Here is a 20,404-nt window from a genome sequence, read left to right on the forward strand (position 1 = left end):
GGCTGTGAGGACCAGCTGTGACTACAGTGGGAGATCTGCTGTGCAGGAGACACCCCTATGGAGCAGGATTTGCTTCAATGGGGCTTTGATGTTCACTGAGTCTGCCCCTTGAGTGTGTTGCTTGTGGGTGTGTAGAGTTGTAATCTGCTATGGTCTGAGCTGTCCACCAGGTGCACTGGCTCTGGGGCCTCCACAGAGGTGCAAAGTCAGCCACTGCCTGGGGCCACCTGGCTGCTATTTGCTACTTGTATTGGGCTTTGAGGTGCCCAGGCAAGGCCCAGCTGGGAAGCAAGGTAGGCTGGTGCTGTGCCAGGTCTTAGGCCTTTTATTGATAGGTTTGGGGCATGCTGACACCAGCTATAGCTTGTTTGGGAGATTTTAGCAGTCGGAAACCTGAGCTAGGACAGGCCATTCATATGGAAAAGCTGCTGCAAACAGCTTGGGTGGGGCTGCAAATTGGATGGGGCAGGGTCTCAGGGAGTCATCAGGTGGAGCAAACAGTGTGCTGCAGGCTCATGGAGACTCAGATATGGCTGCCAGTCAGCTCTGTGACGGGGTGCTGGTGGGGTGGCAGGGGTGACCCCTGCAAGCACCCCTGTCTGGAAGAAAGCAGTCCCCAGGTTCCTGACCCGATGTCAGTCCAGTTCCTTTCCACGTGTGTCTGAGTCCCCCGGCGTTGGAGCTTGGAAGAGGCGGGACCATGGAAGTTCAGCCGGTCCGCACCTCCGCCCCCGCCTACCAGTCTCAATGTGCCTTCTTCTTTCCTTCTCTAGTTGTAGCACTTCCATTCAGCGAGATTTCAGGCAATTCTGAATGGTGATTGTTCTGTATTTTAGTTGTAATTTCAATGTGGTTGTGGGAGGCAATGAGTACTGCCGTTTACCTACACTGTCATCTTGGTTCTTTTATTTTTTTAAATATATTTTTATTGATTTTAGAGAGGAAAGGAGAGGGAAAGAGAAAGAAACATCAGTGTTGAGAGAAAATTATTGATCAGCTGCCTCCTGCATGCCTCCCATGCCCCCACACTGGGGATCAAGCCTGCAGCCTGGGCACGTTCCCTGACCTAACCAGGAATCCAACCATGACCTCTTGGTTCATAGGTCAGTGCTCATCCACAGAGCAACACCGATTGGGTCTGTATGTGCTTCTTTAGTGTAAATTGTCGCGCGCGCGTGTGTGTGTGAGAATTCTCACCCAAGGATATTTTTCCATTGATTTTTAGGGAGAGTGGTAGAGAGAGGGAAAGGCAGAGAAAAACATCGATGTGAGAGAAACACATCGATTGGTTGCTTCCTGCACGCGCCCCGACCAGGGCGTGGGCCAGGTCGGAGCCTGTAACCAAGGTACATGCCCTTGACCAGAATTGAACCTGGGACCCTTTGGTCCGCAGGCCGATGTTCTATCCACAGAGCCACACCAGCTAGGGCAGTGTAAACTGTCTTGAGCCTTATTTTGGAAGTAGGGAATGTATAAGTAATAAAAATTATTCCCATCATGTGTTTATTTAAGTTTTTTTTCACTTGTAGCTATTGAAAAGTGCTTGTTTTCTCTTTTTTTCATTTTTATAAAATCTTAACTTTTTAAAATAACAGCTTTATTGAGATGTAATCCACATACTATACAATTCACCCACTTAAAATATATATGATTCAGTGTTTTTAGTACATTCACAGAATTGTACATCACCGTCATCAATTTTAGAACATTTCCCTGCGCCTAGAAGGAAACCTCATACGCATTAGCAATCACCTTCCATTTCATCTCCATCCACCCAGCCCCAGACAGCTGCTGCACTTACTCTCCTTTGTGTCTATAGATTTCCCTAATCCTGACCTTATACACCAGTGCAGTCTTGCAATGTCTGGCTCCTTTCACTCAGCATGGTATCATCTATGTTGTAGCATGTGTGTCGGTACTTCATTGTTTTTTGCTGAATTGTATGGAAAAAACACATTTGTGTTGTTGCACTTTTCTGACTATTGTGAATAATGCTGGTAGGATATTTGTGTACAAGCTTTTGTATAAATGTGTATTTTCATTTCTCTTAGGTTTATACCTAGGAGTAGAATTGCTGGGACATATGGTGACTCTATGTTTAAACTCTTAAAGACCTGCCAGACTGTTTTCCAACGCAGCTGAACCCTTTTCCATCCCTACAGTGATGTAGGGGCTCCAGTTTCTCCGCGCCCTTGTGAATACTTTTATTATCTGTCTTTTAGCCTGTAGCTGTACTAGTGGGTGTAAGCTTAGCAGATCTTAGGCTAAGAAATGTGGACTGAAACATTGATGAAGGTATGGTAGACCCGCTGTCCTCTTCAGAGATTTGAGACTAGATCAGATTTCCAGGTTGCACCAGGAAGCTACTTGGTTTTATGCTGCTCTTGGTTTTTTTCTCTTGCTTCCAAGGTGGTGGTTACCAATACAATTCCACACGAAATCCAGAAGCTCCAGTGCCCCAAAATCAAAACTGTGGACATCAGCATGATCCTTTCAGAAGCCATCCGCCGGATCCACAACGGGGAGTCCATGTCCTACCTTTTCAGGAACATAGGCTTAGATGACTGAAGAGCTTTCTTTCCTTATAACTCCCAGGGGCAAACTGGAACGTGAGAATGTGCTGTGAGATATCAGGCCAGACTTGATGTATTTCCCAGGGGCCATTTGTGTTTTGTTCCTTTCTTGTTAATTACTATGAAGATAGACCAACTTTTTTTGTCGATTTGGGTGTTTGTGAGTCTTTTGGGCAATTTTTATAAAAGAAAAACTGTATCCTCTTAAATAAAATAAGTTAAGACTTTATTGTTTTTAGTTTAACTATATAAAATATAACTTGGAAGAAGATTTTTAAGCCCACAAACAGCCTTTTTCCAAAATTGTTAGAGCCCAAGTGCTTAAAAAATTTAATAAAATAAAATGGTCTACTTACTGTATGATGCCTGCAATTGAAAAGCCAAAAAACCTATGCTGTTGAGTCCAGGAATGACATTTTTAGAAATGCTTTTATAGATAAGCATATGGAATACGTGACCATTATTTATTTTCTGCAACAAAAGAAGGAATAAAAACTTACTGTGTTTGTGTGTGATTTTTTACCCTTTATGTTTTGGCAATTGTTTTATAACTAAAATAAAATGAAAGCTGAATATACAGGTTGTGGATGTTGAAATGTTCGCCACATTGATTAAGTTTTCTGTGCTACAACCTGTGGGATGACACGGTAGCCTCATAGGGATGTACCGAACCCCGCACGTTCCTACATGCAGTCATTTGACTGGCAGGAGAGGGACTCATCCCCAGGCTGGTGGGTGGGTGGGGAGGGACCTTGCTCCTTGTTTGACAGCATAGCCATTCTCCAAACAGAATGTGGCACTGCATGCCCTTGGGGATGAGATGCTGGAGGGGGTCGCAGGGCAGGGGATGTGATTCTTGTCAGTGCCAAGCGCGTAACAGTTTAGAACTCGAAACTTGGGCCTTAGAGTTCATCAGGCTGGATAGCTGAGCTCCCCTTAGCTATGCCAGTGTGTTCTCCCTCTAAGTCCCACCCAATTCATGGAGTAAACATTAAGACTTTCTCACCGGGAAAGATTACTTTTTCTTCCAAAAAACCTTAAACCTTTGCTTTCTGCCTGTCTATAGTAGAATCTATATATATAAAAGGCTAATATGCTAAGTGTCCCTCCTACCGTCCGACCGGTCACTATGACACACACTGACCACCAGGGGGCAGACGCTCAATGCAAGAGCTGCCAAGCTGCAGTGTTGGCAGCGGTGGTTCTCGGGTGATGCACCCCAAAACCAGAGAGGAGGGAGCCCGATTCCTTGCGGGGCTGCGTGATTCCACCTTCAGCCGTGGGTCATGTTGCTGGGGCACTGTTGACCCCGAATCTGGTTTACTGAACACTTGCGTTTGCGTTCCACACCCTATACGACAGCAACTTTGCAGAGTGCCCTCTCTCACTCCGGGACCCCTCAGGGGATGTTGGAGAGCCAGTTTCAGCCCGACCAAGGGACCCCACCTGCCGGAGGGACCCCACAGACTCCCTTCAAGCCACGGCGACTCCCCAGGTGCAGCCGGCCGGGGAGGGACGGCGGGAGGTTGGCTCCAGGGTATGTCCAGCCCGTCTCGCCCAGTCCTGCCCCACCAGTCACCTTCTAATTAATTTCCTTTCGATGAGCATGAATCTGTGCACTGGGTCACTAGTATGGAATAAAATAGTCAACACAAAGTTGAGTTTAGCCACTTACTGTTTGCCATGCTGGGGTTTCTTGGCACTCCCCGAAAGCAGGGTGGCTGCTGGGAGCAGGCCTGGAGCCCTGTGTGTGCTGAGCACTGAGAGACCCCCTCTGGCAGCTCCCGGGCTACCAGAGGTCTGCACATCCCTTCCGCAGTCACCACACGCAGTGCCCAGGCCCCACATTTTACTCCCGAGCAAAGGTGTCCTCACCACCTCCCTTCCCATTTCCTAATCCAGTTCCTAATAGAGGTGTCCACTTTGAACATGTGTTCTTGCTTTTTGAGAACCTGTTCCTAGAAATGGGGGTGTCGATCTTCATAAATGAGCTTTGGAAATAGCACAGGGAGAGCTGGCCGGTGCAGCTCCGGTTAGCAGGTGTCGTCCTCTGACCAATCACATTTGGAAGAAGAGCTTTGGGTGTCAGGTGCTACACACACACACACACACACACTCACACACACGCTCCTGAGAGAGGAGCCAACCGGTACCTGTTGGAGTGGACCTTCTGAAATGAGTTCTGTGAAATGGCTGAAGCAGCTTCACAGCAAACCTCACATCCTCCGACTCGGCTGTGTTATGCACACACACGCGCCCCCCCCCCCCCCCCTTTATTGCCCTTTTGCTACCATATTACTGTTGGGCTCATTCAGCAGGAAATTTCCTATAGGTGGCTGTGTCCCATGAGGTTTGACCTGCATGATTTTTCTTTTTTTTTTAATTGTTATTGTTGGAAGTATTATATATGCCCCTTTTTTACCTCATTGACTCCTTCTAGCCCGCCCCCACCCCAGGCCTGCACCACCCTATTGTCTGTCCTTGGGTTATATATGCATGATTTTTCTTGGTGTTTCATGAAGAAAGGTCAAATTTATAGGAGAGAAGTGATGAGTGTCTTTTGTATGATAAAAAAAACCATTGAAACCTGTAAAGAATTTGTGTGAGTTTATTTGAGCCAAACTGTCGACAATTGCCGGGAAGCAGAACCTCAATGAATTGAGATCATGCTCCGGAGAATGGCGGGTTACATCTGTATTTATACATTGCAATCAAAGGAAAATGACGTAGGTGGGTTACATGAAATCCATTGGTGATAGACTAGAGAGGCGGGAGAAAGCAAAACAGGGAACCCCCTGGGATTGGATACAAAGTAAAATGATAGACACATACTTAGGTGGGTGCAGGATCAATTAACATAACAATGAAGGAATTTGTGGTCTCTGTCCTGGAACCCAGGCACATTAGGTTGTGCCCCAAGGGGTCCAGAAAAAGAAGTTACAAGTTACCCAGACATTTCAAGAGTATGTAATCATAGATGCAAAAAGACAGATAGGCTCAGTTAAGGTAAAGGTTGACCTTGTCAGGGAAGATACCGGCCTAGGATGTAACTGCTCACCATCACTGCTTTTAAAGTTTCATTTCAGACCATCCTTTGTGGTGACTTTAGGTGTGAGTTTGTAAGACCACCATGCAGGCCTCCCCTGAGCTTGTCAGGGTAGCATGTGGCCCCTTTCATCCACAATGAGATAACTTGTTTCTGGGGGCCCCTAGATAACTTAAGGATGGGGGACGGTCACCCAAAAAACCAAGGCGATTAGAGGGTAGGAAACTTGCAGCCTACCGCCCACCCAAACTCCAGGGGAGAGGGGCTGGAGTCAGTCATCAGTGGCCCATGACTTCAGCAGCCGTGCTAGGCGATGAAGCTCCTTAACCCGTCCACGGTGAGTGGGATTTGGAGAGCTTCCAGGTCAGTGAACACACCCATGTGCCAGGAGGGTGACGCACCCCAGCTCCACGGGGACAGAGGCTCCTGTGCTCAGGACCCTTCTGAACCCCCCTCTACAGACCTCTTTGTCTGGCTGTTCATTTGTAACCTCCATCAGACCTTTATTAAAACCATAATAGCAAAGTGTGTCCCTGAGTTCTGTGAGCGGTTCTAGCAAATTATCAACCTGAAGAAGGGGCTGTGGGAACCCTGATGTATGGACGTTTGGCTAGAAGTACGGGAGGCCTGGAACTGTAATGGCGCCTCAAGCAGGAGCAGCCTGATGAGTCTCGGGGAGACGGCGTCAGAATTGAATTGAATTGCAGGACACCCCGTTGTCCAGAGACGGAGAACTGGTTGGTGTAGAAAACCCCACACATCAGGTGCTAGATGGTGTCTCAGATACGACAGGGATGCTTTCTCTTGGGACGGATGCAGCTCACCTGGTGGATCTGGTTGGCTTCTTGGCTGGGCAGAGCTCCCGACCAGAAGAGTTGGATCTGTGTGTGAGCATGTTGGACCGGATGGCGGGGGAGGGGGGGGATATAGACGGTGACTGGGCTTGAGCGTGGAATTGCTCCCTCATGTCCTCCCTGCCACGCTCTCCCTGGCTCTGCCCACCAGCTCCTCCTGACCTGCTGTCTTGTCCAGGACTTTTTATCAGAAGGAAGTCAGGGTGTTCTCTCTAAAAGGTTTATTTCCTCTGAGACCCAGGCTGAGGAGAGGGGATCAAATACTTTATTATTTTTATTTTAGAGAGGGGGGAGAGGGGAGGGAAGAGAGAGAGAGAGAAACATCAATGCGAGAGAGATACATTGATCAGTTGCCTCCCATATGCACCCAACCGAGGATTGAACCTTCAACCTAGGTATGTGCCCTGACCAGGGATCGAACCTGTGACCTCCCGGTGCACAGGACAACGCTCTAACCAACTGACCCACACTGCCCAGGGCACTGTTCTTTTCAATTGCTTGATTTTTAAGAGACATGTTTAATAAATCTGGATCCTTCTGCCGTCAGAAGCGGCCTTTTGATTTGTGGTACACTTCTAGCAATGGCTTGGGAAATAAATGCCACCTGAGGGGTTAGTTGATTGAAGGCGAAGGGAGTTGGGGAGGGCAGTCTGAGCCTTCCCTAGTTTACTATAAGCCGTGACTTAATGTTTCCTGCGTGGGAGGGGGTTAATTTTAAACCCCGCACCCCCTGTTACTAAATAACAGGCACAGCTGGGTTTGCAGGCCAGCGTGTTCCCAGTGGCAGCTGCTCACCCATGAAGGCTTCTGGAAGGGCTGAGTGTCCTGGTCAAACTCCAAAGGTGTTGCAAAGCCACAGGCCCTGGCACTGCGATGCCCGCGGCTGCACACGATTTAATTCGTGAGTGAGCATCAGGGCGGAAGGACGACAGCATCTGATGGGCCCAGCGCCATCACTGCCGCCAACAAGGAGGGTCTGGGGTCAGGTCTGGAGCTAAACCCCAGCCTTGTCTCTTAAGTGAAATGACAGATGGCGCAGCCTCCTGCCCCCTGTTCCCGGCTGGGGTGATGTCACCTGAGTGGTTTGCTGAGCACAGAAAGGGACAGTGCAGAAAGCTGAGCCAGGCCTCGGCCTGGCAGGCCCGCTGGATACCGGTCCCTTCATGGCCCTAAGAAGACCACACCGGCCCGGAAGAGGTCACCCTGTCTAGAAGGGTGTTGGGGCAGGTCCTTACTGCCCCGCATGAGTGCAATCTGGGACCAGGCTGTTGTGGCAGGAAGTAAACCACGAATGTGAGAGTCACCGTCCCAGTCCCCTCGCCCAGTGCCAGCCCTGAAGGGGCGCTGCCTGTGCTGGTGGGTGCGGTGGCCTCTGTCCCCGCCCTCCATGCTTCTCACAGGAACTAAACGGAGGTCGGGCCACCCATTGGGTAGCAGCCTTTCTGGGAACATTCTGGTGGCTTCGGATCCACTACACTTTCTGTATTTTCCCCAAACCTCCTCTGAATTTAAGGAGACTCCTTCCTCCCCCTCCCTTTCAGTTCTCCCCGAGGAGAGAACTCTGAAGCAGTTGCCCTGCCCGGCCACAGGGGCCTGGGGACGCCCTGGTCTTGCTCGGTTTAATGATCAATTTATTGCTGCCAGGAAGTCCTCTCTGCCCGGCTCGGCCCCTATTCCCTTTGGCTCGGAGAAGGCACTGCTGCAGGATGGCGGTGGACAACTCCACGGGCGACCCCCAGGCCCCGAGCTCGCAGCTGAGCCTGGCTGACATCATCATCATCACCGTGTACTTTGCCGTGAATGTGGCCGTGGGCATATGGGTGAGAGGCCGGCGGGTGTGGGGCCTGGGCGCCGGCAGCATCTCCCCGGTGACCAGGGCGCATTGGGTCCTGCTCCCAGTCTGGGATGGATTTGTCAGAGACCGACCAACTTCCTTTCTCTCTTTGGGCAACAGATTCTCAACCTGCAAAGCGAGGAAGAGGAAGGTCTCTGAGGGACGGGCTATGGGAAGCTCCTTGGGCTGGGCTGGGCTGGGCTGGGCTGGGCTGGGCTGGATGCAGCAGGTCCTCTTCCCGGCCTTCGTCTCCTCCACGTCAGGGGGGCTCCCGGGCCAACATCTACCTGAGTCACACGCGTTCCTGTCTGGATGCCAGGCCGCTGGGTCGGAATCCAGAGGTGGGAAGGGCACCTGGGCCTGGGTATCTGACTTTTAACAAGCTCCCAAGACATCTGTGTTTGCTGCCTGGCCCAATCCATGAAGCAGTTTCCCCTGCCCTTGATAAGAAAGACCTGATTAGAGCCCATCACAGAACCCAGTGGGGTGGAGGCCCCAGGAGTGCAGGGTAAGGCAGGCGCCATGCAAGTTGCCCATCCGCCTACGGCTCCGCAAAGCCATTGCCCTCAGGGGAGCCAGGCCTTGGGAACCGGTTGATCGGTCGATCGCAGTGAGCCCAGGCCCTGCGAGCAGGGGAGGCGCTGCTGTTTACTTGGGTGCAGATCTCTGAGGCCTTCCTGATGCTGTGCTCAGCAGAGGCCAAGCTACCCGCCATGTGCCAAGGTGCCCAGGCCAGTGTCCTCGAGCCCTGGGCGCCGGCAGCATCTCCCCGGTGACCAGGGCGCATTGGGTCCTGCTCCCAGTCTGGGATGGATGTGGTCTTCATTTCCGGCTTCGGGCCTGACTCTGAGGACTGGCGGGGAGGATGGTGTGTGCGCTCTGGCATCCTAGGCAGTTGCCTGGCTTTCTGGGCCTCGGAGTCCTGATCTGTAAGATGGACACACCACCTACCTTGTCCTCAGTCCCAAGTCCTTGAAGTGGGGGGAGGTCTACCTAAGAGGTCCACGGGGCTGGACCCTGCTGCTGCTGCTTCCATAGCTGCAGTGGTGCTGGCAGCTGCAGTGGTGGTGGTGGTGGGGATGCTGGTACTAGTGGTGTTGGCAGCTGCAGTGGTGGTGGTGCTGGTAGTGGGGGTGCTGGTAGTTATGGTGGTAGTAGTGGTATTATTGATGGTGGTGGTGGTGGTAGTAGTGGTGTTGGCAGCTGCAGTAGTAGTGGTGGTGCTGGTAGTTATGGTGGTAGTAGTGGTGGTGGTTATGGTGGTAGTAGTGGTATTATTGGTGGTGGTGATGGTGGTAGTAGTAGTGGTGCTGGTAGTTATGGTGGTAGTAGTGCTGGTACTAGTGGTGCTGGTATCTGTAGTGGTAGTGGTGGCGGTAGTAGTGGTGCTCGAGACTGCAGTGGCAGTGGTGGTGCTGGCAGCTGCAGTGATAGTGGTGGTGGTGGTAGTGGTGATGGTAGCTGCAGTGGTAGTGGTGGTGCTGGTAGTTATGGTGGTAGTAGTGCTGGTACTAGTGGTGCTGGTATCTGTAGTGGTAGTGGTGGCGGTAGTAGTGGTGCTCGAGACTGCAGTGGCAGTGGTGGTGCTGGCAGCTGCAGTGATAGTGGTGGTGGTGGTAGTGGTGATGGTAGCTGCAGTGGTAGTGGTGGTGCTGGTAGTTATGGTGGTAGTAGTGCTGGTACTAGTGGTGCTGGTATCTGTAGTGGTAGTGGTGGTGGTGGTAGTGGTGGTGGTAGCTGCAGTGGTGGTGGTGGTGGTAGTGGTGGTGGTGGTAGTGGTGATGGTAGCTGCAGTGGTAGTGGTGGTGCTGGTAGTTATGGTGGTAGTAGTGCTGGTACTAGTGGTGCTGGTATCTGTAGTGGTAGTGGTGGTGGTAGTAGTGGTGCTCGAGACTGCAGTGGCAGTGGTGGTGCTGGCAGCTGCAGTGATGGTGGTGGTGGTAGTGGTGGTAGTGGTGCTGGCAGCTGCAGTGATAGTGGTGGTGGTGGTGGTAGTGGTGGTAGTGGTGCTGGCAGTTGCAGTGATAGTGGTAGTGGTGGTAGTGGTGATGGTAACTTCAGTGGTAGTGGTGGTGGTAGTGGTGCTGGAGGCTGCAGTGGTAGTGGTAGTAGTGGTGCTGGAGGCTGCAGTGGCAGTGGTGGTGGTGGTAGTCGTGGTGGTAGTAGTGGTGCTGGCAGCTGCAGTGGTAATGGTGCTGGTGGTAGTGGTGGTGTATTAGTGATGGTCATAGTTGTGGTGGTAGCTGTGGTGGTATTGGCGGTGTCGTTGGACAGTGTGGTTAGATATTAGTGGTCAGTTGTGGTGGTAGCTGTGGTGGTATTGGTGGTGCTGTTGGACAGTGTGGTTAGATATTAGTGGTGATAGTTGTGGAAGCTGTGGCGGTATTGGCGGTGCCTTTGGACAGTGTGGTTAGATATTAGTGGTGATAGTTGTGGAAGCTGTGGCGGTATTGGCGGTGCCTTTGGACAGTGTGGTTAGATATTAGTGGTGATAGTTGTGGAAGCTGTGGCGGTATTGGCGGTGCCTTTGGACAGTGTGGTTAGATATTAGTGGTGATAGTTGTGGAAGCTGTGGCGGTATTGGCGGTGCCTTTGGACAGTGTGGTTAGATATTAGTGGTGATAGTTGTGGTAGCTGTGGGGGTATTGGCAGTGCTGTTGGACAGGGTGGTTAGAATATTAGTGGTGATAGTTGTGGTGGTAGTAATAGCAACAACAGAAGCAGCAGTTGAAGTTGATCCTTTTGTGATTAAATTGTGAATCACGTTGGAAGCTGGGCTTAGCCCTGACTTTCTCTCTGTACTTGGAGCTCTTTACTGAGCCTCTCTGGCTCACTTTCCTCAAACACACACTGTGAATGTCAGTGCAGTCCAGGCCCCTGGCTGTTCCAAGGAGCGCAGGGATGTGAGTATCTGGTGCCAACCATCGTGTCATGTTCCGGGGAGAGCTGGGAACTCGGAGGCGGGGCCTGTGCACGCACCGAGGGGCCAGCAGAGGCTTTCTGCGTGGGACAGTGGGAGCGAGGCTGAGAGGCCAGCAGACCTCAGCACGGACAGGACATGAGGGACGCTTTCCCGCCAGCACCAGCGGGGCTTTAGCGGGGAGCGCATCCCTAAGGAAGGCGTTCGGGGCCTCTGAGGCCAGGCACTGTGCCGCGCAGGCCCGCCTGTCCCAGTGCAGCCTGGCTGGGGCCCGGGCAGTGTGGGGGGTGGGAGTTATGGCCTGCCCCTCCCAGAGGCCATGCCAGCCCCGCTGGGTGCCGCTGGCAGAGAGCTGTGAGCATGTGCAGATATAGCAGGGCTGGGAGAGGAGGGTGCCGAGCCAGGTCCCACAGGGTTGTAGGTGCTCATGGCCCAGAGGCAGGTGGACCAGCGGGGCAGGTACAGCTCTGCAAAGATGCTCTGGTGGTGAGGTGAGGTGAGGAGAGCCAGGGGAAGGCCTTCAAGGACGGTTCCTGGAGGAGAGGGCTCTGAGTTAACCCTTTGCATCCATTAGGCCACCTGTTAACAAGTGACAGAAAACCTATTTCAAATGAGCTAAAACACTGAAGGAAATGTAAGGCATCCACCCTGAAAAGTGCAGCAATAGGGAGGCTTCAGGGACAGTGTGATCTGGGGGTTCACAGTACTATCAAGGCTGGGGCTGCACCGCACTGCGGTTCTCTCGCCTCCACCTACCAGTATGTGTGGCTTTGTCCTGAGTCCACTTTCCCTCAGGAAGGGGGGTGCCCAGCCTGGGGTCCAGCCTGGGTGTAGATTCCGAGTTCACTTGGAACCAGCTCTGCCACAGAGGGGCTCTCGGTGGGTGCACACGAGGTGTCCATGGCGCCGGCAGCCCCAGAGCCCAGCTTCCTCCTCCACCTCGCGGTCCAGGAGCAACCCAGCTGCACTCTGACTACCGCCTCTTAAGCCGGGACTGCCCCTGACCAGTGTGACAGGCGCAGGGCCCGGCGCTGGGGATGGGGTGGGGCACTCAAGCCAATTGCTGGGAAAAGGGGCCCCTTTAGGAATGGAAAGGAGAATAAGGAGGCAATTGGCAGGGCGCTGTGTCCTTGAAAGATGAGAAGACGTTAGGAAAAGGCAGGGGCTACGGCCAGAGCTGCTCGAGCTGTGGGTGCGCAGGCCACGCTGCTGGACGGAGCCTTCAGACTGCGCTGCTCTCAGTTCCACTGGTCACAGGCAGAGGAAGGAGGAGACGCGAGTGGGCTTGGGGCCGGAGAAAAGCAGGAAGGAGCCACATCAAAAGCGTTGGCGAGCAGGCCAGAAAGGTTGGCTTAGTCATCTTGAGTGTGGGCTGGGGGACAATGAAAAGCCAGGAAGACAGAAGCCTACATAGTGACTGGTATTTTCTGATCCAGCCTTGTAATGTGCATCTAAATACACCTCCTGGGTCCCTTTTTTCAAATTTCTCCTGTTTTCAATTTTATATCTTTTCAATTTCTCTCATCCAGAGAGCACCAATGGGGCGTGAAAAAGCCACCGAATCACTGACCCTTATTCAACACTTACCAGGCCCCCGGCGCCAGTGCCAGAGCTACACGCCTTCACTCATTAACCTCCTCAGAACCCCACGGGAAGAGCTCCTATTAGGGCCACAGTTCAGAAGAGGACACGAGGCACGTGGTTACACTAAGTCGCTTGCCCAGGCACTCTGATTTCCGATTTTAACTTCCAAACACATAGAGCCAAAATCTATACCCCCCCCCGAAATAAAAGGACACTCAAGTGATCATTTGTTGAAATGTATTAGAAATGTAAATATTAGAAGTAAGGAATCAAGACCAAAGGGCTTTCAGCTTCCAGAGCAGAAATAAGAAAGCCCAGCTTAGCTGCGCACTGAGGCACGATCTGAGGAAGGTCAAAGCTTGACCTTCAGGGCCACAGCAACTTTCCTGAAGCAGTTTGACTGGTCAGGGATAAGAAGCCAGGAGGAGCTGGCTCAGTCAGCGCTGGTCGGCTCTGCTCGTGGTCACAGCTCCCCGTTATGTCTGTATCCATCCCTACCTGAGGCCCAGAGCTCCCCCTGCCCCCGGGGTGGGGGTAGCGGCTCCAGGGGGGTTGGGCAGTGGCCTGGAGTAGGCTGGATAGAACTGAAGCCCGGGGAAGCTGACCGCTGAGCCCAGGGCAGGGGGAGCGGGCTGTGGATGGGGAGCTGGCTGCCTCTGTTCTTTTTTCTTTTAATGGGTAATAGTCACGTAACATAAAACTCACCATTTTAACCATTTTTTAGTGCTATAATTTTTTTTTGTTTTTTCTATTAGTATTCAAAATCAAGTAGCAAAATGATTAATAGTTGTATCCATCTCATGGAGCTACAGTCATGATGGGGACGCGTGTAGGACGTGGGGTTAGGAGTGCGGTGGGAACCTCTCGTGCTGCTTGCTCACCGGCCTCTCACTCCATTGAGCTCATCGTCCTGCCCATCCTGGGAGGGGCCTGCAGGGCATAGTTAAAGCCAAATGCAACCGTTAGTGTCTTCCCAGACCAAGACCCAGCAACACTTTGTTTTTCTTTTTTTTATTTATTCATTTTTTTATTGTTGACAGTATTACAGATTCCCCCCCTTTCCTCCCTTTGCCCCCTCCCCCCAACCCCTGCCTCACCCAGGCCTTCACCGCAGTATTATGTGTCCATGGGCTATGCATATATGCATATATGTTCTTTAAGCTAATCTCCCTCCTCCCCCGTTTCTCTCTGAGATCTGTCAGTCTGTTCCATGCTTCCATGTCTCGGGACCTATTTTGTTCATCAGTTTGTTTTGTTCATTAGATTCCAGATATGAGTGAGATCATGTGATATTTGTCTTTCTCTGACTGGCTTATTTCACTTACCATGATACTTTCCAGGTCCCTCCATGCTGCTGCAAAGGGTAAAAGATTCTGCTTTTTTCAGCTGCATAGTATCCCGTGGTGTAAATGTACCACAGCTTTTTATCCACTCATCTACTGATGGGCACTTGGCTGTTTCCAGATCTTAGCTACTGTAAATTGTGCTGCTATGAACATCGGGGTGCATATAGTCTTTCTAATTGAGTTTTGGGACTCTTAGGATATATTCCAAAAGGGCGATTGCTGGGTCAAACTGTGGTTGAACTTTTAATTTTTTGGGCAACTCCATACTGTTTTCCACAGTGGCTGCACCAGTCTGCATTCCCACCAGCAGTGCACTAGGGTTCCCTTTTCTCCACATCCTTGCCAGCACTTGTTGTTTGTTGATTTGTTGATGGTAGCCATTCTGGTAGGTGTGAGGAAATACCTCATTGTCGTTTTGATTTCCATCACTCAGATGGACCAAGATGTAGGTAAACACCGCAGACTGCTGCCGCAAACAACCACTTCAAAAATACAACTAAAAGACGGAAACGACATCACCCAGAACAACCGGAAGGCTGGCTGAGGAGAGACTCTTCAACTAGAAGGAAAAATAACAGCACACCGAGGCTCAGAGGAGGCGCAGTGTGGAAAATACTCAGGTACGAAGGTGCGCGCGCAAAGCGGGCTGGCGGCTGAGGGCGCGGTTGTCGTTTTCAATCAGGAGGGAGTCTCAGACTCTGAGCCCCAGATCTGGGCGAATCGCTGGGGACTCGGACTCAAACGGGAGAAGCGGGATTGTCTGGCATCAGTTGGAAGGTAGCTTTCGCTCCGAGGTTTGCAGCGGTTCCTGGGGTTCTGAGAAGCAGAGCCTCTGGGAACGGGACTGAGAGCGGCCATAACTGCTCCCTCCACCCGCCCTGTTGATCCCGCCCCGCCCAAGCCCTGCGCAGAGCCATTTGCCGGATCGCCTCAGGCAAAGGCTAGATTAGCACCTCCCCAGAGGACAGAAGTTTTCCGCGGCAGACACAGCTGATTCACACAGCCAGTCGGCCTGGTGGTCAAATCCCTCTAGTATTAACTACAACAATCAAGGCTCAACTAGAACAAGACTGCACACAAAGACCACTAGGGGGTGCACCAAGAAAGCATAAAAAATGCGGAGACAAAAAAACATGACAGAAATGGAGGATATAGAGCTAAAAAACGCAATTTTGAGGGCTTGCAATAAACTTTTGGAGAGCTTCACGAAAACTAATGAGACCCTCGATGCTATGATAAAGAAACAACTAGAAATTAAGCATACACGGTCAGAAATAAAGAATATTACACCCAATAGCAGACCAGAGGAGCGCAAGAATCAAGCCAAAGATTTGAAATGCGAAGAAGCAAAAAACACCCAACCGGAAAAGCAAAATGAAAAAAGAATCCGAAAATACGAAGATAGTGTAAGGAGCCTCTGGGACAGCTTCAAGCGTACCAACATCAGAATAATAGGGGTGCCAGAAGATGAGAGAGAGCAAGAAATTGAAAACCTATTTGAAGAAATAATGGCAGAAAACTTCCCCCACCTGGTGAAAGAAATGGACTTACAGGTCCAAGAAGCGCAGAGAACCCCAAACAAAAGGAATCCAAAGAGGACCACACCAAGACACATCATAATTAAAATGCCAAGAGCAAAAGACAAAGAGAGAATCTTAAAAGCAGCAAGAGAAAGAAACTCAGTTACCTACAAGGGAATACCCATACGACTGTCAGCTGATTTCTCAACAGAAACTTTGCAGGCCAGAAGGGAATGGCAAGAAATATTCAAAGTGATGAATACCAAGAACCTACAACCAAGATTACTTTATCCAGCAAAGCTATCATTCAGAATTGAAGGTCAGATAAAGAGCTTCACAGATAAGGAAAAGCTAAAGGAGTTCATCACCACTAAACCAGTATTATACGAAATGCTGAAAGGTATCCTTTAAGAAGAGGAAGAAGAAAAAGGTAAAGATACAAATTGTGAACAACAAACATGCATCTATCAACAAGTGAATCTAAGAACCAAGTGAATAAATAATCTGATGTACAGAATGAACTGGTGATTATAATGAATCAGGGACATAGAAAGGGAATGGACTGACTATTCTTGGGGGGGAAAGGGGAATGGGAGATGCGGGAAGAAACTGGACAAAAATCGTGCACCTATGGATGAGGACAGTGGGGGGGGAGTGGGGGCGGAGGGTGGGGCGGGAACTGGGAGGAGGGGAGTTATGGGGGAAAAAAAAAAGAGGAACAAATGTAATCTGAACAATAAAGATTTAAAAAATAAATAAATAAATAAAATGGATAAGATGTTAAAAAAAAAATTTGCATCTCTGGGATGATTAGTGACTTTAGAGTATTTTTTCATATGTCTCTTGGCCTTCTCTATGTCCTCTTCAGAGAAGTGTCTATTCGGGTCCTTTGCCCATTTTTAATCGGATGATTTGTCTTCCTGGTGTTGATTTGTATGAGTTCTTTGATTATTTTGGAAATTAACCCCTTATCAGATGTATAATAGGTGAATATGTTCTCCCACACAGTGGGTTCCGTTATCATTTTGATGCTGATTTCTTTTGCTGTGAGGAAGATTTTTAGTTTGATGTAGTCCCATTTGTTTATTTTTCCTTTGTTTCTGTTGCCGTAGGAGATGTATCGGTGAAAATTCTGCTACATGAGATATCTGCGATTTTACTCCCTGTTTTCTTCTAGGATATTTATGTTTTTGTGACTATATTTACGTCTTTTATCCATTTTGAGTTTATTCTTGTGTATGGTGTAAGTTGTAGCCTAGTTTCATTTCTTTTTCACATACCTGTTAATTCTAAGCACCGTTTATTGAAGAGACTGTCTTTGCTCTATTGTATGATCTTGCCTCCTTTGTCAAATATTAATTGACCATAATGGTGTGGGTCAATTTCTGGGGTCTCTGTTCTGTTCCATTGATCTATATGCCTGTTCTTGTGCCAGGACCAGGTTGTTTTGATGACAATGGCTTTGTAGTATAGTTTGATATCTGGTATTGTGATCCGTCCAACTTTGATCTTCTTTATCAAGATTGCTGCAGCTATTCAGAGTCTTTTTTGGTTCCTTATAAATTTTTGGAATATTTGCTCTACATATGTGAAATATGCCAATTATATTTTAACTGGGATTGTATTGAATCTAAAGATTACTTTGGGTGATATGGACATTTTAATGATGTTAATTCTACCAAACCATGAGCACGGTATATGATTCCACTTGTTTGTATTGTCTTCTATCTCTTTTTTCAATGTCCTGTAGTTTTTCGAGTACATGTCTTTTACCTCCTTGATTAAGTTTATTCCTAGATATCTTAATTTTTTTGGTTGCAATGGTAAATGGGATTTTTTTTTTAGTTTCTCTTTTTGATAATTCATTATTGGTGTATAGAAATTCCATTGATTTCTGGATGTTAATTTTGTATCCTGATACTTTAACAAATTCATTTATTAAACCTAGTAATTTTTTTTATGGAGTCTTTAGGGTTTTCTATGTATAATATCATGCCATTTGTGAATAATGAGAGTTTTACTTCCTCCTTTCCAATTTGGGTGCTTTTTACTTGTTCATCCTTTCTGATTACTGAAGTTACGACTTCCAGTACTATGTTGAATAAGAGTGGTGAAAGTGGACATCCCTGTCTTGTTCCTGTTCTTAATGGGAATGCTTTTAGTTTTTGGTCATTGAGTATGATATTGGCTGTGGGTTTGTCATACATGGCCTTTATCATGTTGATCCCTCTATTCCCACTTTGCTGAGAGTTTTTATCAAAAATGGGTGCTGGATTTTGTCAAATGCTTTTTCTGCATCTATTGATATGATCATGTGATTTTTAAAAAATATGTTTTTACTGATTTCAGAGAAGAAGGGAGAGGGGGAGAGAGATAGAAACATCAATGATGAGAGAGAATAATTGATCAGCTGCCTCCTGCATGCCCTCTGCTGGGGATCGAGCCCGCAACCAGGGCATGTGCCCTTGACCAGAATCGAACCGAGAACCCTTCGGTCCTCGGGCCAGCGCTCTATCCACTGAGCCAAACCAGCTAGGGCAGTGGTCGGCAAACTCATTAGTCAACAGAGCCAAATATCAACAGTACAACGATTGAAATTTCTTTTGAGAGCCAAATTTTTTAAACTTAAACTATATAGGTAGGTACATTGTTATTAACTTAATTAGGGTACTCCTAAGCTGGCCTTTGCTAAAAACGTCCTCAATCTGATTGAGGTACGGCTGCTGAGGTCGACCCCTTCCAACTCTCCCATCCACACTCGTCTTGTATACTTGTTTCAGATAGACGAAGGTGGATGGGAGAGTTGGAAGGGGTCAACCTCAGCGAACGTACCTCAAAACAATGTACCTCCCCCACGCTGCGTATCCTGTCGCCCGACCGACCGACACCCTCACTTCTTCTAATGCCACTTCTTCAAAATAGACTCGCCCAGGCCGAAAAACGACTTCTGCGCATGGGCCACGAAGTTTCAATTGCACTGTATGTGTGTGCCTACACCTGGTATTTTGTGGAAGAGCCACACTCAAGGGGCCAAAGAGCCGCATGTGGCTCGCGAGCCACGGTTTACCGACCACTGAGCTAGGGTGATTTTTATCCTTCATTTTGTGATTGTGATGCATCACATTTATTGATTTGAGAATATTGTACAAGCGTTGTATCCCCAGAATAAATCCCCTGGTCATGGTCTATGATCTCTTATTTTTTAAAATTAAATTGATTGGGGTGACATTGGTCAACATGAACATAGGTGTCAGCTGTGGGTTTCTATGTTATAAGATCTGTATATTGCACTGCGTGCCCACCACCCACAGTCAGGTCTTCTCCTGTCACCTTGTATTAGGATCTCCTTCTCCGCCACCCCTTCCCTCTGGCACCCACCACACTGCTGTTTGTGTTAACGAGTTTCGTTTTTACATCCCACACATGAGTGAGATTGTATGGTTCTCAGCTTGTTCTCACTGACTGGTTTCACTCGGCATCATGTTCTCAAGGCCCGTCCATGTGGTTGTAAATGGCGCTGATCCATCCTTTCTCGTGGCTGAGTATACTCCACTGTATGCATGGACCATAGCTTCTTTACCCAGTCCTCTATGGCCGGGCACTTTGGTTGTTTCCATGTCTTGGCCACTGTGAATAATGATGCAATAGGGGTGCATGTATCATTGTGAATACAAGATTTCGAGATCTCGGAGTATATACTCAGGAGAGGGATTGCTGGGTCAAATGGTAGCTCTATTCTTTTTTTAAAAAATTATATTTGTATTGATTTCAGAGAGGAAGGGAGAGGGAAAGAGAGAGAAACATCAATGATGAGAGAATCATTGATCGGCTGCCTCCTGCACACCCCCTACTGGGGATCGAGTCCGCAGCCCAGGCATGTGCCCTTGACCAGAATCGAACTTGGGACCCTTCAGTCTGCAGGCTGACGCTCTATCCACTGAGCCAAACCAACTAGGGCAGTAGCTCTATTCTTAAATTTTTGAGGAATCTCCAGACTGCTTTCCATAGTGGTTGTACCATCTACATTCTCATCAGCAGTGAATGAGGGTTCCCTTTATTCCACAGCCTCTCCAACACTTGTTATTGCTTGTCTTGTTGATAATGGGCACTCTAACAGGTGTGAGGTGGTATCTCACTGTAGTTTTGATTTGCATTTCCCTAATTGCCAGTGAGGTTGGACATCTTTTCATACATCTGTTGGCTGTTTGTATCTTTATTAAAAAGGCAAAGCAAGTAAATTTATACGTTTGACCCATGAGGCACAGGTGCTGCCCTACCCCCAGCCTGTTTAAAATGCAGGCTGCTTGGGGCTTTTGTTTGCATTTTGTTTTTAAAATTTCGCTGGTGAAAAATTCTGGTTTTACTTAAGAAATATTTTATTACTTGTTTTGCCCTTCCTTAGAGGCCAAAACCTTCATAACATATAAAATATATGTATATAAGTAGAATATAGTTATTAATTTTTATTTGATAAAGCTTTCCATGTGATTTCAAGTATACTAGATCAGTTTAATTTAAAATTATTTCATTTAGCCCTGGCCGGTTTGGCTCAGTGGATACAGCGTCGGCCTGCGGACTCAGGGGTCCCAGGTTCGATTCCGGTCAAGGGCATGTACCTTGGTTGCGGGCACATCCCCAGTGGGGAGTGTGCAGGAGGCAGCTGATCAATGTTTCTCTCTCATCGATGTTTCTAACTCTCTATTCCTCTCCCTTCCTCTCTGTAAAAA

General features: G+C 48.8%; 2 protein-coding genes across 7 annotated transcripts in view; both read left to right on the forward strand.

The window, feature by feature from the left end:
- Positions 1-3,150, forward strand: part of PRPSAP2 (phosphoribosyl pyrophosphate synthetase-associated protein 2) — a 56,215-nt gene extending 53,065 nt beyond the window's left edge. For 4 of the 5 annotated variants that reach the window (XM_005870172.2, XM_014542854.1, XM_005870171.2 and 1 more), the window contains one exon: positions 2,410-3,150. In XM_005870172.2, coding sequence (XP_005870234.1) covers positions 2,410-2,568 — 159 coding nt within the window. In that variant the 3' untranslated portion in view covers positions 2,569-3,150. The remainder of the gene's footprint in view (positions 1-2,409) is intronic. The other variant, XM_005870173.2, reaches the window with a different exon arrangement.
- Positions 3,151-8,025: 4,875 nt separating this feature from the next.
- SLC5A10 (solute carrier family 5 (sodium/sugar cotransporter), member 10) overlaps positions 8,026-20,404 on the forward strand; it is an 87,094-nt gene continuing 74,715 nt past the window's right edge. The window contains exon 1 of one of the 2 annotated variants that reach the window (XM_014542856.1): positions 8,026-8,293. In XM_014542856.1, the coding sequence (XP_014398342.1) occupies positions 8,096-8,293 (198 nt within the window). In that variant the 5' untranslated portion in view covers positions 8,026-8,095. The remainder of the gene's footprint in view (positions 8,294-20,404) is intronic. The other variant, XM_014542858.1, reaches the window with a different exon arrangement.

The sequence above is a fragment of the Myotis brandtii genome, unplaced genomic scaffold (genome assembly GCF_000412655.1).
Source record: "Myotis brandtii unplaced genomic scaffold, ASM41265v1 scaffold314, whole genome shotgun sequence".
NCBI lineage: Eukaryota > Metazoa > Chordata > Mammalia > Chiroptera > Vespertilionidae > Myotis > Myotis brandtii.